The following is a 20,994-nucleotide window of genomic DNA, read 5'->3' on the forward strand; positions in this document are numbered from 1 at the left end:
CTTTTCAGACCCCTTGCCCATGTGTGCAACCCCTGCAAGACCCGACTTTACTGCTCCATGCCGCTATGCGAATGCAATGATATGCATGCAAAACATACACTAGTTGGACCACTTGTGATTGGGTTTGCATTTGAATGCCACCAATGTGCAAATAGCAATAGTCAAAACGGAGAAGCATTTAGAATGATGTCCTTTTGATCTCGGACAAAATTGTGTAAATAAGCCTGTGTGAGTGAATCATCTGAATAATGGAGGTCTTTTGAAGAAAAGAGACACTATACTCATTTTCAGATACGGCAGAAAATAATATGAAAACAATTATTTGAGAAACAATGCGAGCTGCTCCGTGCCTTTTCTCCTGTGGTATTAGAATACTAATATTAGCTTTACAGATGACTCAATCTAGAGCCAATCACAGTCTGTCACTTGGCCACAGCAGCTTGGCTTTCACTCTAATAGAGATGTTTAATGCACTACCCATGGATCTGTGTTGGAAAATACGCCTTCTACATGACTGCCTTCTCAGGGAATGGGGCCCTGTGCTTTTCTGTCTGAGAGAACAGCACTCTATGAGCAGAGAGAGGCTGGGAGAGGAGAGTCTCCCCCTGAGGCTCTGCTACCACTGCTTCTATGAAACATTTACACAGGAGTGATCTCATAGGCTATGTTCAGCACATCAGTGACCTAGGACTGTTTTAAAGAGCCAGTGTACGTCTTTTCCTGAGATACCAGACCGATCTGATGCCAACCTGATGGCTGAAGGGAATTGTATGTGTACACGGCGTACTTTATGTACATTATGTATATTGTGTACATTATGTATATTGTGTACATTATGTATATTGTGTGTAGCACATGAGCCTGTCTATTGGAATCCATCTCATGTGTTCTGTGGTCTGATACTGAGGCTGACAAACAGCTATTCCATCTCTATACTGACGCATACCAACCCTCAACAGCAAAATGGTGTAGCTACCTTTGTCCCGACTATTATAGGAACACCAACATTCTCTCAGACACTTGTGTGATCCTCAAAACAACTATGCTGGCGGTTCCGATTCTTTTTGCAGGGCACAATACTCATAGTGTAAATGGTTTCCAGAAGCTCCTCAAAAAAATCAATTGCTTTTGTGAGAACAACATCAGAAAATTGAGTCAATTTTGTCCCTCTGCAGTTTCAGAAGTAACCGTCTTCACACCCCCATCCAATTTCATACAGGGAACTGGGTCACTCTCGAGATGAGTCTGGTTCTAACCACCACTGTGTTGAATGAAATGGTTGGCAGTGAAACAACTACAGATCTTATCCATTTCCAAACATATCACAATACTGCTGTTGGGTGTTTCAGCATCTTCTCTCTCAGGGGATACTGGATGCAACTACATGTAAGTGAAATAGAGCCAAAACCTATATTGAAATAGGCACACAACTTCGACCTTCACGTTTACCCTGGGTGTACAGGAACGTCGACACGTCTTCCTCCTAGATTTACAAGTATTTACCAAACTTCTTCCCTCCAACTTAAAGTGGGCTAAAGCACCAGTCTCTGCTGGATTAAGAAGCGGTGCAGCCGGTACGCAGCGGAGGGAGGAGGAGGTGGTGAGTTTAGGTGGTGAGTTGAGGTGGAGGTGGTGAGTTGAGGTGGAGGTGGTGAGTTGAGGTGGAGGTGGGGAGTTGAGGTGGAGGTGGGGAGTTGAGGTGGAGGTGGTGAGTTGAGGTGGAGGTGGTGAGTTGAGGTGGTGAGTTGAGTTGGAGGTGGTGAGTTGAGGTGGAGGTGGTGAGTTGAGTTGGAGGTGGTGCCATGCGACAGGAGCTTAACCTGCAGCCCAGAGACCTTTATACTCCATTAATTGGAGACAGGGGGCTGATAGCATCTTCAATTATGCAAATTCCCTGAGACATTATAATTACCTGACCAACTGATCATATTTAGCATGTTAAAACAGACCGAGAGGAGGTCAGGAATGGCTGTTATCTTCTTAACACGTGCCTTTCCCCTCCTGGTTATCAGAGCCAATGAACATGTAACCAAAGACATCGCACTGATGTTGGTGAAGGTGACAGAAGAGAGAAGTTGGAGGGAATTCATCAGCTAGGTAAAAGTAGGGCATGTATGCATACAGGCATGGAGTGAAGCAACGAGGATGAAAGGGATTTGGAGTCGAGATTTGATGGCTTATTTGCGCTTGTCATCAATGTCATCCATAGATTCCCGGAAGCCCACATGTGTTACTATGAGTTGGGTAAACACTGTAGATTTTACAGCACTGCAGATGGAGAAGCCACTTCTCTGATCATCCCAGGAAGATTCCTTAAAGTAAGAAGCAAAGACGTATGTGGGAATTTCCACCGAGGAAGGGAAGGACCGGCAAAGACATCTATATTCACAGTTTGTTTATATAATGTTTATTTGCATGTATTTTAGTAGGCAGTCCATGTGATTAGATGTCCTTGAAGTATGAACACATTTTCCAATCTTCAAAAGTGGAGGGCCAAATCGCCATAGAGTATAAAACACATCAGCATCTGTTTTATAAGAAAACAATCATGAAATGATCAAACGCATTGGGTGTATTGCAACCAGCAGGCTGAACGCAGAGATGTGCTCCGCATTACAGCTGGATTTCTTCAAACGCTAATAACAGGGAGATTACATGCAATAGCGTGTTAAAGCAGACTTGCTTGCAACCAAAAACCCACGAGAAAAAACCCTGCAGATCATTTAATCTCTCGTTGTTACCGTGTCAAGTGATTATGATACCAGATAGCGGCGTCTGTTCTCTACTCCCGCCCCCAGTGAAATATCGACCTATCAGGAGCGCCGGAAACCGTAAGGCTGACGAATGTAAACAAAATCTCATTTGAGTATAAGAATATAGAGGTAATAGGTCTATATTCATTCAAACGTTTCACCTTAAATGGCAAAATAATATAATATATACTGCTCAAAAAAATAAAGGGAACACTTAAACAACACATCCTAGATCTGAATGAAAGAAATAATCTTATTAAATACTTTTTTCTTTACATAGTTGAATGTGCTGACAACAAAATCACACAAAGATAATCAATGGAAATCCAATTTATCAACCCATGGAGGTCTGGATTTGGAGTCACGCTCAAAATTAAAGTGGAAAACCACACTACAGGTTGATCCAACTTTGATGTAATGTCCTTAAAACAAGTCAAAATGAGGCTCAGTAGTGTGTGTGGCCTCCACGTGCCTGTATGACCTCCCTACAACGCCTGGGCATGCTCCTGATGAGGTGGCGGATGGTCTCCTGAGGGATCTCCTCCCAGACCTGGACTAAAGCATCCGCCAACTCCTGGACAGTCTGTGGTGCAACGTGGCGTTGGTGGATGGAGCGAGACATGATGTCCCAGATGTGCTCAATTGGATTCAGGTCTGGGGAACGGGCGGGCCAGTCCATAGCATCAATTCCTTCCTCTTGCAGGAACTGCTGACACACTCCAGCCACATGAGGTCTAGCATTGTCTTGCATTAGGAGGAACCCAGGGCCAACCGCACCAGCATATGGTCTCACAAGGGGTCTGAGGATCTCATCTCGGTACCTAATGGCAGTCAGGCTACCTCTGGCGAGCACATGGAGGGCTGTACGGCCCCCCAAAGAAATGCCACCCCCCACCATGACTGACCCACCACCAAACCGGTCATGCTGGAGGATGTTGCAGGCAGCAGAACGTTCTCCACGGCGTCTCCAGACTCTGTCACGTCTGTCACGTGCTCAGTGTGAACCTGCTTTCATCTGTGAAGAGCACAGGGCGCCTGTGGCGAATTTGCCAATCTTGGTGTTCTCTGGCAAATGCCAAACGTCCTGTACGGTGTTGGGCTGTAAGCACAACCCCCACCTGTGGACGTCGGGCCCTCATACCACCCTCATGGAGTCTGTTTCTGACCGTTTGAGCAGACACATGCACATTTGTGGCCTGCTGGAGGTCATTTTGCAGGGCTCTGGCAGTGCTCCTCCTGCTCCTCCTTGCACAAAGGCGGAGGTAGCGGTCCTGCTGCTGGGTTGTTGCCCTCCTACGGCCTCCTCCACGTCTCCTGATGTACTGGCCTGTCTCCTGGTAGCGCCTCCATGCTCTGGACACTACGCTGACAGACACAGCAAACCTTCTTGCCACAGCTCGCATTGATGTGCCATCCTGGATGAGCTGCACTACCTGAGCCACTTGTGTGGGTTGTAGACTCCGTCTCATGCTACCACTAGAGTGAAAGCACCGCCAGCATTCAAAAGTGACCAAAACATCAGCCAGGAAGCATAGGAACTGAGAAGTGGTCTGTGGTCCCCACCTGCAGAACCACTCCTTTATTGGGGGTGTCTTGCTAATTGCCTATAATTTCCACCTGTTGTCTATTCCATTTGCACAACAGCATGTGAAATTTATTGTCAATCAGTGTTGCTTCCTAAGTGGACAGTTTGATTTCACAGAAGTGTGATTGACTTGAAGTTACATTGTGTTGTTTAAGTGTTCCCTTTATTTTTTTGAGCAGTGTATATTCATTTGAAATAACTATTAGCCTGCATTTTTCATTTGATCAAAAAAAATACAGATAATAAAACTCAAATCGACTTGATTTTGTTACACATTTCAAATAGTCCAGGGATATTTGATCTTGATAAGACAGTTGAATTTAACGGATGACATGAATTGAAAACATATATATAATAATATGAGCTACACCAGCATTAGTTTTCCATTCATACAACGTGTCGGTACATTGCCACAGCTAATGAGGAAATACTTTCATTTGTACAGGATGCTTGTCAAATAGATCAACCGCCCTTAGTCTTCTCGAAAAGTAAGAGGGTGAAAATATCTTGAAAAACTTTGGTAGCACGCAAGACTTAAGTTAACGCCGACGTCAGCTTTTAGGGAGTGGTAATCAATAATGGTTGCAATTAAGATCAGCTGTGCGGGTGAATTTAGCGCGTATTGATGGTTTAACGAGAGATCAGCTGGGAATAATATAGTAGCCATCGATGGTTGCAATTGGCCCCATTTGTTTTACTAGAGTTAACACCATGGCCTGAAACATCAGTGTGGCATGCAATCAGCAATGAATATTACCGCCTACATGATGAATAGCAGTACTTATGAGGGTCTCTGCTCATCATGCGTTCTTGGCAGTGAGACAAACACAGCTAGGGAGCGTTCTGTATTTTCATATCAATACACAGTAGAGACTGACCAAAAGCAGACAAAAGCACACAATGATTTGAGTGTCAGTAAGTCCCTGGATCGGACACTTTCCGACTTGCTAACTGGTTGAACGCGGCACATACTGTATATAACTACAATCACTTAGCAAGTCGGAAATTTGAGAGTATCCTAGTTCCGAATAGCACGTGAACGCATAATCCGTACCTATGACTAAAACCTCTACACAAATTACAGCAGACAGTCTGTCCAACAGTATGTCATCTCTTCATGTGTTGGAAGATTTTCTTCTTTCAATTTTTGCAAGCCAAAAATTATGCTGTCACAAAAACCTTGCAGTTCAATCTAAGTTCACAAAATGAAAAGATATTCTTCCACTCTTGGAGAGAAATGGTTCAATAGAAGGTGTTTTATCAATTCTAGTATTATTCTACTAGAATCTTTTGTGTACCTTCGCAGTATGCGTTGTCATCTCGGAGCGGGCGGAAGCCATCCTTACAGCTGCAGCGGGCCCCGGCCTCCAAGTTGATACAGTCAGAGTGCTCCACACAACTGTGGCCCTCTGCACAGAAGTCATGACCTAGGGCACAGAGGTCAGAGGTTACACACAGGTCACTCCTCTCAGACTGAGTCCAGGTGTTTTTTTGTTGTTGCAATGATTCCTGTAATGATTTGCTGATTCTTTTTAGGTTTGTAATCTGTTTTGTAGAGCAGTGGTTCCCAACCTTATTCGGTTACTGTACCACCAACTGAATATTGCCTATGGTCTCCTGAGGCTTATCAAGTATCCCCCGTTGATAAGCCAAGTACTCCCAGGGGTCCTAGTATCTCTGGTTGGAACCCACTGATATAGTTTCACGTTTTAATGTACAGTGAAATGCCTTTATAGGCAGGAGTGTGTATTTTCCCATACCTCTGCAGACTTTGCAGCACCTGTCAGTGAGGTTGACTTGCTCGGACTCTGGACAGTTGAGCTCAGGACAGGGGGTAGTCATGACGACCCGATGCATAGCCGTCTCCTAGTAACAGGAAAACAATGAGAAACAATATGAGACACAACCTCATTAGGGTTAGATTAGCTCAGCTGCTGGTTTCCCACAGATTTGATAAGGCACAAATTTAATCAGAGGCAATTAGGCATCCATGGTGTGCTTCCCTCTCTACAGTGCACAACTTCCCAACTAAAATGACATAATGATAGTCAATAGCAGTAATGTATACATATTTCAGGTTAGTGTTTAGCGCTGCTGCGCTGTAGTAAGACTCTGCATGTTGATTCTCTTATCTATTGAGGTTTATGATAACAAATTGAACCGAGAGAAGGATATGAAACCAGTGCAATTGTCCCCGATTGTGTGATTAGACAGAGTAAATGTAATTAGGGAGCTCCCTCTCCCACCATCTCTTTAACAGCCATCTTTAATGCCCCGACTCCTCGCCACTCTGTCTACCTGACTGAGGCTGATTCATGATCATTATCATCATTAACACACAACCGAGAAACACTCAGCCAGAGAAAACCAATCAAACAAACAATCAACTCAGAACACATCTATGACTAGCTACGTTCCACACAAGGCGAGGTCAGCCACTATAAAGATAAATCAAATAGTTGTGTCTCTATGTTAGTCATTTTTTTGCTAAATTATCTAACGTCATTGGCAGATAAGACTTTTTTAGGTCAACATAAGCAAAATTAAGACAAGTAATTCATTTTTTCCCCAGATATTTTTAAAGATATTTTACCTCAATCATGTTATTTTACCTTTTTATCATCTTATTAAGTAAAATATCTATAAGAATATGTTGAAATAAGATATATTACTTGTATTAGGTCATTGTTAGGTTTATATAAAAGCAAAATGATGTGCCAATGATGTTAGATAATTTAGCGTGGTAAGAAAAAAAAGAAAGAAAAACAATTATCACTCAATTTAAGATACTTAGGCTTGCTTACCCAGACGGCCATCCTGCTTGAGACTGTAGGACCAGGATGTCTCACACTATCCCCATTACACAGTCCTTTGATCTGCAGCCTATGTCTGGGACTGTTTCTGTGTCCGTCTGGGCCTATGTGTCTATATGTGTCTGTAGCGATGTCAGTGCCTGTGTCCGTATAAGAAAGCAGTTGCAGTCAGAAAGCAAGGGCTGCCAATGGGCCAGGTGTCTGATCTCACCATACAGCCATCAGTCTCACACTGCACAATCTATATGGTCATACAGGAATATAGGAGATTTATTTGATGATGATTGATCGAAACAGTGATTGTCATGCTGTGACGGTTTGGGCCCCTCCCGGAAACTCAATGACTCAGTTCTGCCCATTTACTTTCCCCATAGAGAGCATAGGAAAAAAACAGATCAATAAATTTAGCTGATGTTGACTGCCGACTGCAGTCTCTCATTCAGGCTTGATTTAGCCTCTGGCCTGATGAGAGCAACTCTAGTCTGGAATCACTATTTAACGAGGCTGTCCTACACCTTGTGATGAAAATTAATACACTGTAAGTGCTTGGTTGCTTGAATTATTGTGTCTTTTCGTGGCAGTTGTGGGAGTTTGTTTAAACCAAGTAGTGATGTAGGTAGGAAAACACCAATAGCATGCTTTCATAAGGGCTGTCGTACTCACCCTGCACTCGGACAGCTGGCATCTGCCGGAGTTGTCGCGGACCGCTTTCTGATCTCCCTCCACCAACTCTTGTTTTTTGAACAGGCATACCACTGGAAATAGACGCGCGCGCACACACACACACACACACACACACACGGCAGCGCACAAAAAAAGGCGATATTCACTATACTGTGGCAGTCTGTGGCAACCTGCTGCGGTGAAGCCACATAAGAAAGATTTTCATGTCTGTCCCTATCTGAAAACAGAGTGGGAGCATTGGACTTCAACGTGACACAGTATGACTGGGGGAAAGCCGATGATCTTACTTGGGCAGAAAATCCTATTAAATATGTCAGTTTGATGTGGAGGTTTGAGTGGATAGGCTACCTGATTATCAGAATTGCTAGAGGAAAACGTATATAGGCCAAACCCTAACCCCCAAGCCATTTCACCCGTCAATCAAACTGGGAATTATTATATCTGCAAAAGAACCAGTAAAACGAACGAAATTGATTACCAGGAAAAGCATTGATGAAGTTTTGAAAAAGCTATTAAAAACATTGTGCTTGACAAGTCATCCGAACCAGAACCTAGCTCCCTGCCTCCCGCTCCGTGAGGAGGTAATGTACAGTAGGTGAACAGATAAGGTTTTCATTTGGAGAGGGAGTCTTCCTTTGAGCCTCTAACACCAAAGCAAGCTTAATGAGCCCTGTCTTTGTCTACCTCAGTGCTGTACACAGAGACACAGAGGTGGCAGAGTTGAGGAGGATTTATACCAGTGTGTTGATGTCAGATTAGGATGCTTACAGGCCTTTCAACCCCCTCCGCCCGTCACAGCGCAGTGCAGAGTTGCGTAGGGAGAGGGAGTGTTTATGCCAACACAGCATGATTAGTGAGCTAAGCTAATGGATTCCCTTTGATAAAGAGTCAAACTGAATGTGGTATGAATAGTTTGACTGAGTCTGATTCCCATGGATCAGCTTGCGCGTGTTTGTGTGTGTGTTGACGGTGTGTGTGTGTGAGTTTTGCAGTGAGTTTAAATTTAATTCAATTTACACTTGAAAAGATGTACAGTGCAACCCAGGCCTCTAAACATATATAGTCTGCCACAGGTTACACAGTGGAACTAACTCTTCTCAATAACAAGAGGCTTATTGAGACCAAAGCCAATGTTGAGAGAACCTTGGAATGTGTGACATGTAGCATGCATCCATGTTTAAGAGGAATGTCATCTCAGGAACTATACTGCTTCGATTGCTTTTGAAAGGTAAACACATCACTCACTACGGAGGTCGTTTCTGCCAATAGGAAAGAAATGTGGAGGTGAGTACAGCTAATATTCGTTGAAATCCATCTCTACGTTGAAAACAGAAATTGAGGAAATATAAGTGGTAAGGCCCTGTATATAGGAGGATAATAGCGCTGCTTTCCTATCTTCCGAGTCGGCTGGAAAAACATTCTCTCTGTGTAGATACATGATGAAACAGAATTATTTATCCGAAAAGAACACATCCACAGGCTAAGCGGTTATTGATCAAATAAAACATACAGACATTTATCTTAATGTTTCATGGTCTGCTCAGCCAGACACAAGGCTACTCCGACGGCATCCTGCATCCATTTCATAATTCCGTTTTCTTTCTCCAGATAAACATGTTTTTCATGTTGTTTTTCCTCAGCTTCTAATACGTTTTTTGTTGTTTTTTTCTCGATTTGAAAGTCCATGATGAGCTCCCCCACCTCATACAGTAGCATCATCCTGTCTAGTGTAAACAGGAACCAGTTCATCTCACATCCTGCGAACCCTGGTGTCTGTCTCCCATTTGTGTCAATGTGGCCACCTGTGTTGATAAGCTGGCTGTCTAATAATTGGTCCATGTATATGCAAAAGGATGGAGCATCTCAGGAGGCATGTTGGGGAGTGTTTTTGTGTGTCCATCTGTGTGTGTGTGTGTGTGTGTGTGTGTGTGTGTGTGTGTGTGTGTGTGTGTGTTTGTCCGTCCATCTGTGTGTACGTCGATCTGTGCATGTGTGTGTGTTAAGACATTTCACTCACGTTGGCACTCCATGCAGCAGACGCCCTTCACGTAGGCAGGCGTGGTGCCCGCTGGGCACTGAGGGGGTGGGCAGAAGATGGTCTCACACTGCACTGTGCCATTCTGTGGGAGAGAGAAATGACAGGAAGTCACTGAAACTGACAGGCAACAGTATTAAACACAACCTTCTTCCAATTGGGACTTGTGGATGCCCGGGAGAGGAAGGAAGGCTGTTTGTAACGTCTGGCTCGCTTTATGAAGAGCAGAGATCTGCATATAATGACGAGATGCTCATGTCTCCGCCCTAACAATGGGAGTCGTTGTCCCAAAGGCGGGAAGGCAGGCGACAAGCTTAGGACCAAAATAAGCCCATAGAAATGCATTGGGCCATTTTGGACAGATTTGGGCGAGAATGAAACCTTTCACTTCACATCTTCCTCTCTGTGGAAGAGCACATCGACACAGCTGCAGGGACCAGCAGGACCTTTTCTCAACACATTGCAGAGGTAAAGATGGCTGTAGTAGATGGCTTTGGCTAGGTAACTGCTGTTTGACTAGGCATGAAACTAAACTAAAGTTTTAATCTCGGTGCTGAGCTAGTGCGTTTGTAGAATGTTCAGACCCCTATTGACTGAGGTGAATAGAGGTACAGCTACTGTACATGGTGATAATGGCTGGAGTCCATTTTGCTTGTTTTTGCAGTTATTCAAATTGCATTTTAGAGTTTTTAAATTGTGTAGAAATGCAGTAAATGAGCGTAAAAAAATGTTTATCATAACCTAGGTTAATGATGCCCCTGCCTTCTTCCCCTAGAGTCTCTATAGAAGAGGCCAGAGGAATATTACATTTAGTCATTTAGCAGACGCTCTTATCCAGAGCAACTTACAGTAGTGAATGCATACATTTCATAATTTTTTACTTTTTTTCTCCGTACTGGCCCCCCGTGGGAATCGGACCCACAACCCTGGCGTTGCAAACACCATGCTCTACCAACTGAGCCACAGGGAGCCCTATTCAGTATTAAGGATGAGGTGCTTCTATCTCTGTAACTCACCCACATTCCTCCCCGAGAACTGAACTCTACTTAAAGAAACATGGATTGACTCATCCACTATTTTTGATACCATCTTAATGCTGTGACCTTTAAGTTTGAAAGGTTGCGGCTAATTGCCACACGTAACGTAACGAACGTGTCTATCTAATGGCGTAATTGCAGTCTTCATCGAGGACACGACAAGTCTATGAGCACCGACGATTCAGTGGACGAGCGGGGTGAAACAAAACGCTGATGATAATGATCCTCTGTCGAGAGTAATTAGGTGAAATATATGTACATTTACAGGGTTCCCGAGTGGTGCAGTGGTCTAAGACACTGCATTTTAGTGCAAGAGGTGTCACTACAGTAGCTGGTTCAAATCCAAGCTGCATCACATCTGGCTGTGATTGGGAGTCCCATAGGGTGGCGTACAATAGGCTGTCATTGTAAATAAGAACTTGTCCTTAACCGACTTGCCTAGTTGAATAAAAAATAATACTCACATTATACCAATATAATGAATGTACTAAGCAATACGGGATCTCCTCATAGTATACCTCATCCTGAAATGTCAGCCTGTTTTAGTGGGATGGAGTTTTGGCCTGCCTGATGACATCACCAGGCGGTAAATGAATGGCACAAATCCGCAGATCCGCTCATTTGAGGAGTTCATTGTAGGGATATGCACAGTTAGTTTTCGTATATCCGAACGGACGTTAGTATTCGAATACTGAATATTGTATTAATTTATGCCTATTTTAAAGGCCCAGTGCAGTCAAAAAAACGTGATTTCCCTGTGTTTTATATATATTTACACACTGATGTTGGAATAATACTGTGAAATTGTGAACAAGCTGTTGGAAAAGACATCCTGAAATGTCAGCCTGTTTTAGTGGGATGGAGTTTTGGCCTGCCTGATGACATCACCAGGCGGTAAATGAGTTAATAGACCAATAATAAAGAGAGTTCTAAACATCTCTGCCAATAACAGCTAGTTTTCAGTTTTCCCTCCCATACCTAGACAGTCCTAGAAAAATTGTGTGAGAAATAAACAATCACATTAAGGTACTTAATTGTTACCCAGAAATTATTTGATATTGAGATTAAAACAGCTGCATTGGACCTTTAACAACTGAAAAGGCTTTTTCTAACGTAAATAAAAATATCCATGTGACATTGTTACATACACGGATATAACATTACATTTAAAATGATTAACTTAATAAAACAAAAAACTTTTCAATGTAGTTTTTATGATGTGCACCCCATAAAAAGACCGTTAGTCCACCGGTAGCCTTCACAAGTGTAGATTGTTGTTTATGTTGGTCAATCAAAGTGGCTCCATGTGTAGCAAGTGAAGTGAGAGTTCACTAATGCAATGCAAGATGGAATAAAATTTCGGAATTAAAAGTTTGCGAAATGAGGAGTAGGCTACAATGAGCAAGCAATAGCTAGGCTGTTGTTTTATCTGAATGGTGTTGGAGAGAAAGGGCAGCATTTGGCCTCAATTAGCCTAGCTAGCTATAGCTGGCTAACTTAGCTAGCTGGCTGGCTTCTCCAGTCTACTCCAGCCAAGACAGGCACTGTAGCCGAGTCGGCTACTGCGTCTCTCTCTCTCTCTGCCTTCGTCCCACATACACAGCCCCTCCACAGCTGCAGCAATAGAACGCCAACCTCTCTCCCTTGCCAACCTCTCTCCCTTGCGCAGCAGTGCTCAAGTTAAAAACGTAAGTTAAAAAATATATACTTTCTAAAATATCTGGATATCTGATAAAAAAAGGATATTACTCGAATGGTGAAATTATTTCAAATTGGTAGAGTGACAGGGGGTGAAATATGTCTGTTGATGTGATATATAGCTATGCTCATAACTTAATTTTCTAATAATTCTCGCTTGGTGAAGAGGAAAGTAGACCCTAGAGAGGGTATGTCCAGCATGGCTGAGTCCTGCAGCTCTATCTGTATAATCCAAGTTAAGTTTCTGTGTACATTTTCTATCCTTCTTGTTTTCTGTCCTGTTTTATTTGGGAATCTAGGGCAACACTCCTTTCAATCCAATGCAATAATGAGAACATAAGCCATCAACAATGGGGTATGGCCCCACCTCCCCACCAACACTTGATGAACTGAAGCCCAAAACAAAGGCAGGGTCTACAATGGGGCCATTGAAACACACACACACACACACACACACACACACACACACACACACACACACACACACACACACACACACACACACACACACACACTCCCACACACACACACACACACACACACACACACACACACACACACACACACACACACACACACACACACACAGCCCACCGTGCAAGTGCAGTTCCTGCAGCCATCTGTCCAGGACTCGTCCTCTCTGTAGACGACCCCCTTGACACTGCAGGTCCTCTCACAATAGCATCCATCCAGACCATTCATCTTCTCCTCCGCCCTGGACAGCTGGTCACGCCAAGCCCAGATACAAAGGGAGGAAGGGGGAGGGAGAGGGGGGAGGGAGAGGGGGGAGGGAGAGGGGGGAGTGAGCCTCAGATCGGTGCATATCATCCATCTCTATACACATGAAACAAGTCCTACTACAAGCCCTGCTACAGTTGACCATGCACTAAAGGAGATCTTCACTGTATAATATTATCAAAGTAGATTCATATAAGAAGACCATAGATGGAAAGTATGGAGGTAGACCATAGCCAGTATGGTTGCATCTTTGATTGCGAAGGAAACATGTTGAAGCAGTATTGAATAGCCCAAGCTATCAGCCTTGACAACAAAGGTGTATAACCTGGATACATCCAAGTACCTTGCTGGATGTTTTGGCTAAGATATCCTGCAGTTCCATGATCTTCTGCACCAGTCCGTGGAAGTCATTGCAGGTTGGGCATGCTAGAAAAGAACCGACCACAGATCCAACATGTGTAGACATGCCTTAATGTTACAGGTGAATAACATTTATAATACAATAGGTGTGGACTCACTCCGGTTGAGATCTGGACACTGAGAGATGAATCCCTGAGGCAGGACTAGTATCTGAACATCCTGCATTACACCCTGCAGACACACACCCACACAGAAAAAAACCCAGACTTAGTTACAGCCAGCACAGAGCATACTGTCTCTTCAGACTAAATGTGTCCTACTTGATCACAGATAGCACCTGAAATGAGAGGATAGCCATCATCACTGCAGTGGATGGTGTTATATAAAAAAAAGCTAAGGAAACTAATGCGCAATAGGTTGAGGAGAGATAACAGAGATGAAACATGGTCTAGTTTATTGTTCATTTACTGTGGCATGCAGGCACATACGCACGCACGCACGCACACACACGCAATTCATCATCTTCAAATTTTGCACAACCTCAATAAATACTGTTATCAGAAAACAAACGTATGAAATATTTAGTGAATGTTACTGGAAATGTGTGTTTCAATATCGGGGAGGCAGTCTGACAAGTTTATTCTGAGTTATGTGTTCTCTGGACTGGTACAGTCTGTGTGGTGAGATAATTGGACTGAAATTGGATGCAAAGTGAACCAATGATACGGGAGTCATGAATGTAATAGCAATTTCTGTTTTCTCCTGATTCCCTTTGATAAGCATAACTATGAGATACAGTTTCAATTTGATTCATAGGTCTCTTAATTTGATAGCCTTTCGTCCTGTGGCCGAACCGCACATCCAGACACTCGGTAACCATGGAAACCTGGCCCCTTCCATTCCTTGAGTGGATTCTTTGGAGCCGCGCAACTTATGAGAAATTGTTTTTTTAAATTGTCTTGCTACTTCAATTTACTGGCCATAAATTCAAATCGAAAGAACCCAATTCGCTGATTCCTCATGGCAACATCAGGTCAGATGGAAGCAGGTATGAGTCGTGTTTCGTTAAACATGTTTCCATCTCCCGGTAATTTAGACTCTGACTCAGTGGAAGGCTGAAAAACCGTCAGACTAGGGAAGATAACGCATGTACGTATCCCTGATGAACGTAGGCATGACGTGTGAAATGTTATTGAGCGTATGACTACTGTCAAAACGAGCTGCTTTCCAGACGTAGCCTGATCTAAGTGCAACTTAATTGGTCATCAATTGTTAGTCATCTTAAGGATTTCTACACATCTTGGTATATTATGTACTGTCTGTAGTGTACAAAACATTAAGAACACCTGCTCTTTCCATGACAAGTCCAGTGAATCCAGTTGACAGCTATGATCCCTTATTAATGTCATGGGGGGGCGCAACTCAATATTAGGAAGGTGTTCCTAATGTTTGGTATACTCAGTGTATATAGGATGCTATAATATTGAACTGCTGAATGGGTATCATCCATTTCTGTTATGGAAGCAACTTTTTTTTTGTTGCTTCCTCTAAACCCTTATACAAACAGAGACAAAGAGAGAGTGTCTGATATGTTAATTAAGGGGTTTTTCGTTAGAAGAGATGTGGCTTTCCTTTCCCAGCACTAATCAGGGAGGGAAAGGTGTGGTGGGCACACAACAAGACTAGTGGGTGACCTCCAAGTCTTCTTTCATCTGCCAATTAACGCTGAGGAAACGCAACAGCCAGAAGCGACACACACACACAGACCGATACACAAAGAGGCAGTCGTATCTACACACACAGACACACACAGACGCAATACGTACACAGACACACACACACACACACAGACACACATTCTGGTGATCAGTTTGTCCCGACAGCAGGCATAAAGCACCACCAGTGTGGTTAAAAGCAGATGAGAGGACAATATACTCTAACTTATCCCTGTGGGAAGGATGTTCCTGGGAGGATTAAACCTGTGTGAGGGGCGATACATCTTCAAGTCTGATAAACAATGGGGCATGTTGAGTGAGCACGGTCCATTCCAAAGGCTTTTACCGATTTCTAGCAAATCAGTGTTTCTGGGATAAGTACGCCGGCTATGCACAGCAGCAGTAAACAAGGGGGGACACAATATATGGGACAAGGATGTCAATTCATTCTTAATATGAGGGAGGGGAGAGAAAGAATGTAACATTTACATTGGCAAACTTGAGAAATGTGACCAATTAAATTCCCAGACTTGATAAATAAAGTCAATGGTTAAACAACCAAGGATGGGAATGGGGTGGGGAGTACGTGGATTGTGGGAAAACAAAGTCCATGAGCCAACGCGCTTAATTTTCTCCTCAATGATTTGAATAATTTATCAAATAGCATCATCACCGTTTATGACGCACCATCAAACATAAGCCACCGTGAAGAGTTTTCAGCTTTACAAAACATGTCATATTTACCTTGAAGAAGCCATGGGCGCTGTTCCTCTGTCCCAGCCAGAAAGTTGCGTCATCAGGTATGTCCATGAACGGGATCTCCACCACCCTCTCATAGATCCTACAAAGACAGAAACAGGTCAAAACAACACAGATGGTCGGCAAAACATGATTACCGCTAATCATAAAACATAATTGCCAACTACACCACACCTTCTAATATTACTACCACTAAAACAATAATATTTGAATAAATTGAATAGTAATAATGCCCCTAACACTAAAAAATACCCTGTTCTGTCATCTTACTCACTACGATATGGCCAAAATATCGTATCACAGAATCTTTCACATTTTTGACCATATTTGATGTTTCTGAATAATACACATTCTAAATATGCTTTATGGGTAGTGCATGGCAATAAAGTGGTTTTATTGGCCTTTCTCCATGCTGACTGCTTTACTGTTCAAACAAAAACAATAAAAGGACAAAACTAAGTGAAGTTTTCCTATTAGTAGAACGTTGCATAGGAATCAAAATCCTATTTTGTAGCCTCTTGTTCAATTTCAGAATTCAGTTCCAGAATTTTCATGAATGTCTAAATATCATGCACTAATTTGTTATCATTTACACATTGTGTCATGTTTCTTTTGTCTTAGTATGGCTCTATTTCAAACAAACAAACGTTTCCTTTATGAGACGAATGCTTCTCCTCTTTGACTGACTCGGCTTGCCGTTTTTACTTTCGCCTCCAGGAATAGTCGGATTTCTCTGGATCTATTTTGTAAGCTTGCCCTCCCGAAGTTGTTGACTTGTTGTGCTAAAAAGTTAGCTAGCAGTTCTCAGCTTAGCAGTTTTTTTACAACGATAAAAACGGTTGTTTTCCATCATTTGTTTGAGTCATTAAGGAATTATTTATTGCAAACAAATCAAACATTAAAATATTGTTATAGAAGGTAAAGTAAAAATCCTAAACGGACAATGAATGAATACGATATACTGGAATAAATGAAACCTGATTAGTTTCATTATTATGGCACTGTTCATGAAGCGTACCTGTTACAGTCGACGTGCAATATGATGTGGGAGGCGCTGACTGCCACAGAGACCTTGTGCCACTGTCCGTCTGCCAGGCTGTAGGGAAACACCTCGGTATGGGCCTGCTGACCCTTGGTGCGGTAGTGGAGACGCACCTCGCTGCGTTGCCCACTGCTCTCCAACTCCAGGAACCTGAATGGAAAAGCAGACAGAATATGGACGGAGAAAGGAATTGATTTAGACATACAGTACCAGTCCAAAAGTTTGGACACATCTACTCATTCAAGGGTTTTTCTTTATTTTTACTATTTTCTACACTGTAGAATAATAGTGAAGACAACAAAACTATGAAATAACACATATGGAATCATGTAGTAGCCAAAAAAGTGTTAAACAAATCAAATTATATTTAATATTTGAGATTCTTCAAAGTAGCCACCCTTTGCCTTGATGACAGCTTTGCACACTCTTGGCATTCTCTCAACCAGCTTCATGAGGTAGTCACCTGGAATGCATTTCAATTAACAGGTGTGCCTTGTTACATTTACATTTTAGTCATTTAGCAGACGCTCTTATCCAGAGCGACTTACAGTAGTGAATGCATACATTTCATCCATATTATACCATTTCATGCATTTAAAAAAAAAACATGTTTTTGTACTGGCCCCTGTGGGAATCGAACCCACAACCCTGGCGTTGCACACACCATGCTGGCGTTGCAAACACCATGCTCTAGCAACTGAGCAAAAGTTGTGTTGTGACAAGGTAGGGGTGGTATACAGAAGATTGACCTATTTGGTAAAAGACCAAGTCCATATGATGGAAAGAACAGCTCAAATAAGCAATTCATGATTACTTAAGACAGTCAATCCGGAAAATTTCAAATACTTTGAAAGTTTCTTCAAGTACAGTCGCAAAGCTCAACAAATGCTATGATGAAACTGGCTCTCATGAGGACCACCACAGGAAAGGAAGACCCAGAGTTACCTATGCTGCAGAAGATAAGTTCATTAGAGTTTACTACACCTCAGATTGCAGCCCAAATAACTGCTTCACAGAGTACAAGTAACAGACACATCTCAAAATCAGCTGCCTTCATTTTACCTTTATTTAACTAGGCAAGTCAGTTAAGAACAAATTCTTATTTTCAATAACAGCCTAGGAACAGTGGGTTAACTGCCTTATTCAGGGGCAGAATGACAGATTTGTACCTTGTCAGCTCAGGGATTCGAACTTGCAACCTTTCGTTGCTAGTCCAACTACTCTAACCACTAGGCTACACTGTCACCCCATGGTTGAATTGCTGCAAAGAAACCACTACTAAAGCACACCAATAAAAATAATAGACTTGCTTGGGCCAAGAAACACGAGCAGTAGACATTAGACCGGTGGAAATCTGTCCTTTGGATGGATGAGTCCAAATTTTAGATTTTTGGTTCCAACTGCTGTGTCTGTGAGATACAGAGTATGTGAACGGATGATCTCTGCATGTGTGGTTCCCACCAGAGGAGAAGGTGTGATGGTGTGGGGGTGCTTTGCTGGTGACACTGTCTGTGTTATTTCAAATTCAAGGCACACTTAACCAGCATGGCTACCACAGTATTCTGCAGCGATACGCCATCCCAACTATTTTGCGCTTAGTGGGACTATAATTTGTTTCTCAACGGGATAATGATCTAAATATCTCAATATAATATCAAATATAAAACATATTTCGATTTGTTTAACACTTTTTTGGTTATTACGTGATTCCATATTTGTTATTGTTGAAAATAGTAAAAATAAAGAAAACCCCTTGAATGTGTATGTTGCCAAACTTTTGACTGGAACTTTGAGTTTGTCTTGTGTGGAACCAGGAATAATGAGCAGATGGCATATGGAGAGAGGAATTGCTATGCGCGCACACACACACACATCCCATTCTACCCAATTCAACATCACTAACAGAGGTAAAAGGCAGTACAATAGAGGACCGACCACACCCATAGTTCTACAGACAGCTGAACAGTTCCTCTTCATTCCCAGAATCCGAATCCTTTCAGTAAAGTAGATCTCTCACCTCACTCACCCCATGGTGAAATATAAATGCCTCACCCTGTTTCAAAGAATCATGGTCTCTCTAGGTCTGATAACCCTTTCAACATTCAATCCCAGGAATATGTGCAAGCTTAATGCTACTCTATGGCTGTTAATGAGAGCTTCAGTGAGACACAACACCAGACAACACTAGTACAACCATGTGATGTGAGTGAGAGGAGTAAACTCATGGGGACAGGGGTACGTTGGTATTTCAGGAAACCCCTGCCTTCCATCTATCCAGTCCATAGAGATTCCCTATATGAAGTGACACTAATAGAAAGAGCTGCCAGAGTTGCCAATAAAGAGTCATCAGCTCTGGCTTTAAAGACAGAGATTTCTTTGGAGCTACTCGCTTCAAAGTATTATTCAAAAGAAAAACAACCACTCAGAAGAGGAACTGTACTGAAGAGGAACTGGAGTTGATTTATCTACAAACCGATATAACGAGTTATTCTGCCCCAGCCATGCACAATATACCAGCTGCACAAATCCAGTAACTCTGCCTGCCGGGATCACTCAGCCTGTAGCGTGCAGTGAACACACAGCCTGGCTGGGCTTATCAGAGCTGGGGAAAGTCATTAACATTGCAGCGAGGTCTTTACTTTGCGCTGACTTTAATGTACACAGTTCAATCAACACATTATGTGGCATTCTGATTACAAGTCTGATCTGCTGGCTGCACAGCTAGCTAATGGAAAACAGATCAGCATGCTAACTAACCAGGAAGAGGAGAGAGGCTCATCACCTTTCTGTTCACAACCACAATGGGTCTGTGTTTGGTTTAGTGCTGCACTAGGAATAAAATGAGTTCGTGCCGTACAGGGTCATTTGCTTTGTCTGTACAGAATTGTTAAGTCTGGTCTGTCAGTGCTGCAGGTATCAAGTCAGTATTTTAATTTGTTTAATTTATTTCTTAGGATCCCCATTAGCCAACGGCAATAGCGACAGCTGGTCTTACCGGGGTCCGACACATAACGGAAAATACATTAAAGACAAAATACTTTAAAATGTACATACATTTAAACAAATTAACATGTTGTGTGTGTGTGTATCAGTTACACAAAAACACAAAAATACTGTATATACCCTCAACACATTCTACACACAAATGACACTCCCATATTTTAAGAAGGACTTCACTGCAAAGGTGAGCCATTCATACTCTGATCAGTGTGTTTTGTGAGGTCTCTGACATTGTGTTCGGTGTGTATTGTGAGGACTCCAGCATTGTATTCAGTAAGTATTGTAAGGACTCTGGCTGTACCTCTGTTCAGAGTGGTGGATAGAGAGGATGACCCCAGAGTTTAGGTGCTCCTGTTTCAGGGTGACCAGCACGGTGAACTCAGTCCGGCCCCTCAGCTTCTGGAGCATCCGCGCAGACACATCATCAGGGGCCTTCACCTCCCTGGATGAACCTGGGAAAAGAACAAGTGGCAGTTTGGTCATTAAAAAGACAATATTGTAGTAGCACATGAGAATTCAAATACATTAGCATTATTCATCTACGAATTTCAATTCAATGTGTTTCCATTCATTAGAGGTTATCTATCATTGTTGCAGATGTTGGTTATCCTTGGTATTATTACCTCATTGCATGTTACATACAGATGCAAGAACTTAATTTGACCAGTTTCTCCCACAGCAGGAAAACTATTCTGCTGCAACAGGAAATGTGAATTATTGTGTGGATTATCATTAATGGACATTTTTGTAGGGGTAGATGCATTTTTGGTTAGGG

General features: G+C 42.7%; 1 protein-coding gene across 1 annotated transcript in view; it reads right to left on the minus strand.

Moving 5' to 3' along the window:
• nell2a (neural EGFL like 2a) overlaps positions 1-20,994 on the minus strand; it is a 116,039-nt gene that overhangs the window by 80,200 nt on the left and 14,845 nt on the right. Inside the window, exons 3-12 of the mRNA XM_029758005.1 lie at positions 20,521-20,671; positions 17,196-17,369; positions 16,163-16,259; positions 13,862-13,934; positions 13,687-13,769; positions 13,200-13,328; positions 9,853-9,955; positions 7,815-7,906; positions 6,099-6,204; positions 5,637-5,765 (exon numbers count right to left, since the gene is read on the minus strand). Of these exons, the coding sequence (XP_029613865.1) occupies positions 5,637-5,765; positions 6,099-6,204; positions 7,815-7,906; positions 9,853-9,955; positions 13,200-13,328; positions 13,687-13,769; positions 13,862-13,934; positions 16,163-16,259; positions 17,196-17,369; positions 20,521-20,671 (1,137 nt within the window). The remainder of the gene's footprint in view (positions 1-5,636; positions 5,766-6,098; positions 6,205-7,814; positions 7,907-9,852; positions 9,956-13,199; positions 13,329-13,686; positions 13,770-13,861; positions 13,935-16,162; positions 16,260-17,195; positions 17,370-20,520; positions 20,672-20,994) is intronic.

Source organism: Salmo trutta, chromosome 7 (genome assembly GCF_901001165.1).
Source record: "Salmo trutta chromosome 7, fSalTru1.1, whole genome shotgun sequence".
NCBI lineage: Eukaryota > Metazoa > Chordata > Actinopteri > Salmoniformes > Salmonidae > Salmo > Salmo trutta.